The following is a 9,170-nucleotide window of genomic DNA, read 5'->3' as shown; positions in this document are numbered from 1 at the left end:
CACACTTTTGGGTCAACATGGGATGCAGACAGTGGGGGACCGGCAGGGAGAAGCAGGGAGGCTGAAGGGCTCCAAGTGAGCTGCAGAGTGGCCCCTAGTTTGGTGAGGATATCCCGTCCTAAATGGGGCAGGGGGCACGAAGGCATGACTAAGAACGAGTGAGTTATAGGGCTATCGTCGAGGAAATAGGGAAGGGGTCTGGTGGCCAGTGGGCAGGTGGATTTGCTGTCAATACCCATGCCCGAGATCGTGGAAAGAAAAAGAGGCCCTAAAATGAGGGCAGGACAGAGAAGGTAGCCCCTGTATCGACCAGGAAGGAGACCAGCTTACCCGCTACCTTGAGCGTTACTCTGGGCTCGGCGAGGGTGATGGGGGTCGTCGAGTCTGGGCACTTTCAGTCTTCCACCAGTCCCAGCATGGCCAACAGTGGGTCATGACCAGGAAGGGTGGCTCTCCACGCTGAGACGCAGAGGGCCTGTCACTTTTCCAGGGGCAGTCGCTTTTCCAGTGACCGCTATGACCACACGCCGGGCAGGGCTTGGTTGGAGCCCGGGGCCAAGGGCACTGCTTTTCCCAGTGGCCTTCATTTCCGCATTTGAAGCATTCTCCAGGCGGTGTTCGTCCTCTCGTTGCACCCCCACCGCACACAGCCCCCTTGGGACCATGCGCAGCTGCCGTTGGCTGCAGGGCCACAACCAGGACTTGGGTTTGCAGGTCTACCTTCTGTCGAAGGCAGGCCTCCCGATCCGACTCTGCCTGCTCCTCACGGGCATTAAAAACCTTAAAGGCCATGTTCACTAGATCTCAGACTGGGGTCTGAGGGCCATCCACAGCCTTTTTTAACTTTTTTCGAATATCTGGGGCTGACTGCGAAATGAAGTGGGTGGCTAAAACTGTTGCTCCAGCTGGGGACCCAGGGTCCAGACAAGCATACAAGGTCAGAGCCTCAGTCAGCCTGTTAAGGAATACCGCGGGGTTCTCATCTGGTCTCTGAGTAATTTCTCTTAGTTTGTCAAAATTAACTACCTTGTGGGAGACGGCCTGTAGACCGGCCATCAGGCATTGGAGCATCTGGTCTGTGTCGGCGCTCGTTTTGGCCTCGGGGGCATCCAGTTGGTACTCCCAGCCCGGCTCTTGGCGAGGGACGGCCTGGGCCCCTACCGGCATATTAACATCTGTAAGGTGGACCTGATCTGCGTGGTCCATTCTGACCCCAAGCCTCTTTCCCTTTCATCTGATCTTAGGGTGGAAGAAAAAATGACATGGATGTCATGCCAGGTGAGGTCATAGGCCTGAGAGAGGAATCGGAATTCCTTGATGAACGCAGTGGGGTTGGCAGAAAAGGACCCCAGCCACTTCTCAATGTGGGAGGGATACGACAGAGAGAAGGGAACATGGACCCGGACAACTCCCTCAGATGCTGCAACCTCCCGGAGGGGACAGAGGAGAGGAGGGGCCTGTGAACATGTGTGTTTGTTGACTGGGGAAGCAGGCGGGGGTGGGGGAGGGGGAGTCACCAGGCAGCTTGAGCTTCCGGCTCCTGTGGCGACCACGGCAGTGTCCCAGGAGTGGGGCGGAGGAGGGGGCTGGTCAGCAGGTAGGGGAGAGGCATTACAGGAGGGGTAGCGGAGGGAGGTCGGGCAGGGAGGGAGGAGGAGAGGGTGCGGACGATGAGGCCGAAGGAGCTTTGGGGAAGGGTCTGGGTAGGGAGGCCGAGGAGTTGGACGGGAGGAAAGATTTTCGGGGGTTCAGATAAGGCAGAAAGTGGAGCGGTATCAGTAGGCGGAGTAGGTTTCTCACGAACCAGGAGAACCTGGAACATGGAACAGGAGGAACAGAGGGAGGGGCAGGAGCGCAGATAGAAAAAGGCCTGGACATATGGGACCCGGGCCACTTCCCGGTTCGCTGGCAGAAATTACTGAGGTCAGTAAGGATGTTAAAATCAAAGGTCCTGTTTTTGGGCCATTTTGACCCGTTGTCCAATTCGTACTGAGCCATGCCATCTTACAGAAGTGAATGAGGCGTTTAGGATGCAGATCCTGGGACAGGCCCAGTTTAGCCAGGTTGGCCAGCAGGCACCCTAGAGGTGTGCTCGGATCAGGTTTAGAATTTTGATTACCCATGCTCGATTCCTGAGGTCAGTAGCCGGGGCTAAAGGACCAGCGTCCCAATTGTTTAGCCGAGATACGGACAGAGGGACCGAGGGACTGCAGGGATGTCTCCACTACCTCCCGGGTCAGAGAACAGGGGGCAATCTCTGACACAGCTGCGCTTTACGGACAGAGATGCCGGCGGCTGACTGCCAGGGATCAGCACGGCGGGACTTACTGCTGACGGGGAGATGCTGGGGGATCCTGAGCCATGAGAAGGGAGAGGAGGGCACCCCAGACGTTAGGGGGACGAACGGATGGGGTGCTTGCACTTCCCGGGTTTTGGCGCCAAATGTAAGGTTCACTGCGCAGGAGACAAGTTCAGACAGCCAGGCAAGTTAAAAAGAGTAACTTTAATCTGCACTCCCGGGTGAGGTTCACAGGTCCAAGTGCGGGGCTGTGGGAATTTTCGCCTCAGGCAGGTCTGTTACAGGTTCCAGGAAGGAATCAGTATCTGAGTCACCATCTGCCTTGCGATTGCATGTATCCGCGCCTGGACTTCCCTCCGACCTAACAGATTTCTGAGTCTGTCGCTCTGTGTGTGGCTCCAGGCCAGGTGCACACTTTTCCCAGCCTCAGTTAAGCCTTCTGCACAACAGGACGGAGTTCCACCGCCTCCCGGGGACATGCCATGAGGATGATTCACACAAACCGCTCAGGACACAGAGCATCCGGAGACATCAGCCCTCTGAGAAGGTCACAACCACCCCCACTTGGCAAATGGAGAAACCCAGGCGCAGGGGAGCCATGCCAGCTGCCCAAGCTCCCTCCTCTAGGAAGTGGCCGGGCCAAGATTCGGACACAATGGCCAGGCAGGGAGTGAGAAGAAAGGGATTCAGGGGCCAAGGGGACATCATGGGGTCCCGCTGGTCCTGGGAAATGGATATACCAGGGCTGTCTGTTGACACATAGTAAGGACACAATAAACCACCGCCACCACCAGCATCATCATCAGAGCTGGGGTGTCCCCAAGTGGAGGGAGGTGGAGCACAGGTGCAGTTAGGAGCAGGGGCTGCAGATGTCACTGTGACCCCTTGGAACGGCGCACAGATGGCGGGGCAACCACTTCTCCAGAATCACATGGTGCGCTCCGGGAGGGGGACTGGACTGGGGGACAACCACTGCCTTTGGGGTGGGGTGGTGTCCGGACCCTCGCCCACCGCCAGCCCGTAGCGCGCCGAGGCAGGGAGTTGGGGGGCGGGGGGTGACGGTGCTGCGGGCCTTGCGGGGGAGGCTCATGGAGCAGCATCGGGTCAAAGCCCGAGAGGCCGCCAGGAAAGGGGGTCTGCGCGCGCGCTCGGCTGGCTCCACCGGGCGCGCGAGGTCGGCGAGCGCACGGCGCCCAGAGCGCGGGCGCGGGAGCAGGAGCAGGTGTGGGGGGCGCGCTCCCGGCGCGCGCGGCCCCCTCCTCCCCTCCCTCCGCTCCCGCCCCCCGCCCGGACCCCTCCTCTCGGGTACCTCATTTGCATGCCGCCGGGGGCTCGCGAGTGTGCGCGTGCGGGGGGCGACCGGGCCGACGCGTGGGAAGGGGCGGGGGCGAGGGGACCCGTTCCCTGAATGCGCGCGCGCGCGCGCGCGCGACGACCCCGCCCCACGGAGCGGCCCCGGAGGCCCCGCCCACTCCCCCTCCCGGTCGGACCCGCGCCCGCGGGGAACAAAGAGTCGCGCTCGGGCCTCAGGGCCGCTCACGCCCGCGCGCGCCCTCCCCGCGCCCTCGCTGGCCCCGAGCGGGAAGTAACCCGCCAACACATGACAACCAGGTAGAAATGCTTCCCTCCCACACGGCGCCCAGTCGGGGGCCCAGTGAAACCCAGGTACCGAGAGGATGAGGAGCGGGAAAATGGCTGCTCCTTCCCGTAGTTAACATGGCGCCCGACCAGCTTCAAAGCCTCCGGGAGGGCTGAGGGCAAGATGGAAGCCGCTCTGGCCTCCTCTAACTCTACCGCGGCCGGCGGCCTTGGAGGTCTCGTGCCTCCCGATGCACCGGAGGTGGGGGGGCCTGAGACGGCCGACGTGGCTCAGAGCTGCCCTCATCTGCGCGACCCCGCGCCGAGGAGCCGCACGCCCGGCGCGCTGCCCTTAGTCGGCATGGCGCCGGGTCACCCCGAACCCCGCCCCTCCGCCTGCCCTCATCCAAGATGGCGCCCGCCTGGCTTCGCGAACTGCTGGCGCCGGGAAAGGGACGGGAACGAGGGAGGGGGCGCGCGGGGAGAAGGGAGCCGAGGCGGAAGTCGAGGGGCCCCCCGGGTGGAAGTGACGCTGCCCCCGCTGCCCAAAATGTCGGCGCCCAGAGGGAGGTGTAAGTAATTAAAGAGGAAAGCCGATGGCTTTCCCGGCCTCCCGGGGCCGCCCCAGGGCCCCCGAGGCCCCGCGCCCTACCTGCTGTGAGGTTCGCGGCACAGGAGACAAGGTCAGAGCCAGGCCAGTCAGAAAGAGGAGCTTTAACCTGCGCGGGCCAAGCGCGGGGCCAGGGAAGTCCCGCCAAAGAGGAGCGGAGGCACTTCTTCATGCACCTGCTCATGGGGGCGGGAGCGGGAGCTGTGGCCGCTCCCCCGCGGGCAGGTCTGCCACGGTCCCAGGGTAATGAACGCCCCGGGGCGGAGGAACAATCGTGGCTCACAGTTAACTTAGGTCATCGCAGTCCCTGGCTCGGCTGCAAAGACTACAGCTTCCTTTTCACATTTTTTGCAGCCAAAAAGAGCAGGTCACGGTTTAGCCAGGGGTGACGCGTTCCAGGAACCTAACCTTTCAAAGGTATGAGAAATGGAGCAGCGAACTTTGTGTGTTTGGCCGGCCGGTTTGTGGCTTTGTGAATAAAAGCTCACTTCTCCATCGGGTCGGGGCTGCAGTTTCCGTCCGGGCTTCGGTGGGGTCCCGGCACTGCAGACGCGGGCCAGCTGAAGAAAGGCTCCTACACTCTACCCTTCGGCTCTGGCGGTCTCTCACGCGTTGCCCCACAACACCCCGGGCAGGTCTGTTACGGGTTCCAGGAAGGAACCCGTGTCTGCATCACCGTCGGCCTTGCGATGGCATGCACCGGCTCCTGGACCTCCCTCCGACCGAACAGCGGCATCACCGGAAAAGGGCTGGAAAGGGAAATGCTCAGGGCCCGCTCCAGAACTTCTGAACCAGAAACCCCAGGCGTAGGAACTTCCAGTTATAGATACATAAGTCACAGGATGTCAGGTACAGAATAGGGGATACAGTCAATAACACCGTAATACCTTTGTATGGCGACAGGTGGTAACTACTTATTGTGATCATTTCATAAGGTACAGAAATACCGCACCACTGCTAGAGAACTGACACTGAGTATATGTCAGCTATAATTCTATTAAAAATTAAAATGAAACACCCTTCAGGTAATTGTGGTGCAGGCTGAAGTCAGAACCACAGCTTTTCCACACCTGCATTTCCCCTCATATATTCCTGCAAACCTCGCCCCTGGCTCAGCTCTGCCCCCGCAGCTCCGCCCAGTTCTACTGGGCCCATCCTGCTAAGTTCCCCCTCTCAGGGATTCCCTCAGTCACTCCTCTGAGGTTCCCCCTCTCCCCTTGGCCTGAACAGCAGCCATGCCCACCCCTCCTGACACCTTGCTCTCCTAGTTTCCCCTTGAAGCCGCTCCTCTCAGCTAAGCCCTCTCCATACCTATATCCATCACTCACTGCCCACAGCCCGGAGCCACTGTAAGCACCACTCCAGCTCAGAGGCCTTCTCCTAAGCCCCGCCCACAGTTCTCACCTACCTGCCCAGTAAGCCTCCTTGCTCAGTCCACACCCCTCCAGGCCACACCCCTTTACCTACCCAAGCCCGAGCAAAATTGTCAGTTCTAACCACTACTATCCACTCAGTTTTTCCTTCCAAACGCGGTCAGGAAAAGGAGATGGGGCAAAGTGGTGGCTGCAGAGTCTCCAGGAATCTGGCTGGACTGGGGGAGGGTGGGCCTGGAGTGTCACCTGTACAGAAGGTGCAATGTTTTCCTTAGAGTGGATATTTAGGGGAGTGCTTCCGGGTCTGCTAGAGCTGGGAGAGGGGACAGAGGCTGCCACCAAGCCACTTCTTTATCACCAAGTTAAAGGCACGTGACATGGAGACTCCCAAATCCCAAGCAGTCCCATGGGTGGTGTAGGGGCAGAGGGCATTTGAGGAGGAGTAGCCTTGGCCAGTGTGGCTCAGTTGGCTGAGTCGCTCCATGCACCTGGAGGTCACTGGTTCACTTTCTGATCAGGTCACATGCCTGGGTTTGGGGCTTGATCCCAGTAGGGGGCATGAAGGAGGCAGCCAATCCCTTTTCTCTCCCTCTCCCGTCCTCTTCTAACAAGAAAAAGAGAAGCAGAGGAAGGCCAGGCCTCCCACCAGCACTGAACACACAGGGGGAGCCAGGCCGCAGTGATTTATTTGTGGCCCCTGCATCCAAGGGCCTGTAAGTCCGGGAGAAGGTGGCAGAAGGCAGCAGGGCCCACCAGAAGTTGCGGTCCTCACCTGAAATCCCCTCCCACAACAAGAATCCCACCAGACAGGAGGGTGTCTGGGCTACAGGACCCAGGCACAGCACCAGCTGAACCCCCAGCACTAAACCTGGCCGGGGTTGTGGGTCAGGCCAGCTCTTTTCCCTCCGGCTCCTCCTCCTCTTCCTCGGCCCCTTCTGTGGCCAGGATGCCCTCGTGGTCCCACGGTAGCTCAGGCCCTGGTTCTGGGGGACACACGGGGGCTCCCATGGTCTCGGGGTGCTTGCGTTTGGCATGGCGCCTGAGCGAGTTGGCCTCTGTGAAGCGCATCCGGCAGATGGGACACTGGTAGGGGCGCTCCCCGGAGTGGACACGGTGGTGGTGCGCCAGCTCGCCAGCCTCACGGAAGCGGCGGGGGCAGAGCTGGCAGCGGAAGGGCCGCAGGCCGGTGTGGATGTTGCAGTGCCGCCGCAGGTGGCTGGACCGCTTGAAGGTCTTGCCGCAGTCCTTGCACTCGTGTGGCTTCAGCTCAGAGTGCGAGATGCTATGGCGCTCCAGGTCCGAGAGGTAGGGGAAGGCCCGCAGGCACACTGGGCAGAAGTGCGGGGTCTTCTTGGGGCCCGAGCCCTCAGGCCCGTCCGCCAAGGCCCCTTCTGAGACGGTATAGGGCACACCCTGATCATCGATCAGCAGGAGGTCATTGCCATCTTGGCCGCTGCCCACCGGGGCTGTCACCCCCTTTGCCAGCGGGGGCTCCTGCCCTGACTTGGGGGGGCGGCCTCGTTTGCGAGGGGGGCAGGCCTTGAGCGTCTGATTGGAGGAGGAGGCCCCTCCCGGACGCTCACCCGGGCGGCCCCGGGGGACAGCAGAAGGTAAGGCCAGAGGTTTCTCTTCCTCCCCAGGCAAAGGCGAAGGCAACAGGTCTGGGCTGGGGGTGTCCATTGAGCAGTGGAGGACTTGGGTCTGGGTACTGGAGCCGGGCTACGAGGAGAAAGGGGGCAGCCGTCAGTGCAGGGTAGGTCTGGAGTGCCCCTGGTTCCCTGAGACCTCGCCCATCCCTCTGTCTGGGTCTCTCAACCTGGGCATGGCTGACATTCACCTGGACGCACAATGGTAGCCACGCTGGGGAGTAAAAGGACAGGATAATTCTGTGCCAGCTGGTAAACAGGCACTGCCCTGAGCCCCAGACACGTGCCCCAGGCCTCCCTCACCCCTGCCACGGATCACGAAGTTCAAGGTCAATTTGAGCCAAAATAAAGAAAAATCTTCAAGGGAGGAGAGAGTCCAACTGAGGCTACAGGCCAGTGCTGTGATCCTCAAGGCAGAGCGCCCAGCAAGCTCCAGGGCTACAGAGGCCTGGGAAATGATTCTGTCCGCGCTCTTGATCGCAGAAGTGGGAGGGCCAGGGCAGGACCGGAAGAAAGGCCGTGCTCCCAGGTGGTGTCTGACCCCCAGCGGCTGGTGAGGAAATACACTGGAGTCTAGTCTCCGGAGGCAGACGTTCTGGGTTCATTCCTGAGTCTGTCGCTCTGTGTGTGGCTCCAGGCCAGGTGCACACTTTTCCCAGCCTCAGTTAAGCCTTCTGCACAATAGGACGGAGTTCCACCGCCTCCCGGGGACATGCCATGAGGATGATTCACACAAACCGCTCAGGACACAGAGCATCGGGAGACATCAGCCCTCTGAGAAGGTCACAACCACCCCCACTTGGCAAATGGGAAACCCGGGTGCAGGGCAGCCATGCCAGCTGCCCAAGCTCCCTCCTCTAGGAAGTGGCCGGGCCAAGATTCGGACACAATGGCCAGGCAGGGAGTGAGAAGAAAGGAACTCAGGGGCCAAGGGGACATCATGGGGTCCCGCTGGTCCTGGGAAATGGATATACCAGGGCTGTCCGTTGACGCATAGTAAGGACACAATAAACCACCGCCACCACCAGCATCATCATCAGAGCTGGGGTGTCCCCAAGTGGAGGGAGGTGGAGCACAGGTGCAGTTAGGAGCAGGGGCTGCAGATGTCACTGTGACCCCTTGGAACAGGCGCACAGATGGCGGGGCAACCGCTTCTCCAGAATCACATGGTGCGAGCCGGGGAGGGGGACTGGACTGGAGGACAACCACTGCCTTGGGGGGTGGGGTGATGTCCCCACTCTCGCCCACGGCCGGCCCGGAGCGCGGGGGGACGGGTGGGGGCGGGGCGGGCGAGCCCTTCAGGGGCGTCCGATGAGCCGCGCCGGGCCGCAGCCGGCGAGGCCGCCAGGAAAGGGGGTCTGCGCGCGCGCTCGGCTGGCTCCACCGGGCGCGCGAGGTCGGCGAGCGCACGGCGCCCAGTGCGCGGGCGCGGGAGCAGGAGCAGGTGTGGGGGGCGCGCTCCCGGCGCGCGCGGCCCCCTCCTCCCCTCCCTCCGCTCCCGCCCCCCGCCCGGACCCCTCCTCTCGGGTACCTCATTTGCATGCCGCCGGGGGCTCGCGAGTGTGCGCGTGCGGGGGGCGACCGGGTCGACGCGTGGGAAGGGGCGGGGGCGAGGGGGCCCGTCCCCTGACTGCGCGCGCGCGCGCGACGGCCCCGCCCCACGG

The 9,170-nt window shown here is 61.8% G+C and overlaps 1 protein-coding gene across 2 annotated transcripts; it reads right to left on the bottom strand.

The window, feature by feature from the left end:
• Positions 1-6,528: 6,528 nt before the first annotated feature.
• Positions 6,529-9,113, bottom strand: LOC308531547 (zinc finger protein 524-like). Of its 2 annotated transcripts, none has more exons than XM_081108510.1 (2): positions 7,698-8,188; positions 6,529-7,579 (listed from the first exon to the last, which is right to left on the bottom strand). In XM_081108510.1, the coding sequence occupies exon 2, from the start codon at positions 7,538-7,540 to the stop codon at positions 6,746-6,748; it is 795 nt and encodes a 264-aa protein (XP_080964636.1). In that variant the 5' UTR covers positions 7,541-7,579; positions 7,698-8,188; the 3' UTR covers positions 6,529-6,745. The 2 variants fall into 2 exon arrangements, with proteins under 2 accessions (XP_080964636.1, XP_080964637.1); XM_081108511.1 differs by lacking the exon at positions 7,698-8,188 and adding an exon at positions 9,038-9,113 and having other exon boundaries at positions 6,535-7,579.
• Positions 9,114-9,170: the final 57 nt, after the last annotated feature.

This window comes from Myotis nattereri, assembly GCF_964212035.1.
Source record: "Myotis nattereri genome assembly, chromosome: 15".
NCBI lineage: Eukaryota > Metazoa > Chordata > Mammalia > Chiroptera > Vespertilionidae > Myotis > Myotis nattereri.
This window is presented reverse-complemented; position numbering and strand designations above follow the sequence as displayed.

Excerpts from the sequence above, each read along its gene's own strand:
- LOC308531547 (XM_081108511.1), bottom strand. The coding sequence starts at position 7,540 with ATGGACACCCCCAGCCCAGACCTGTTGCCTTCGCCTTTGCCTGGGGAG.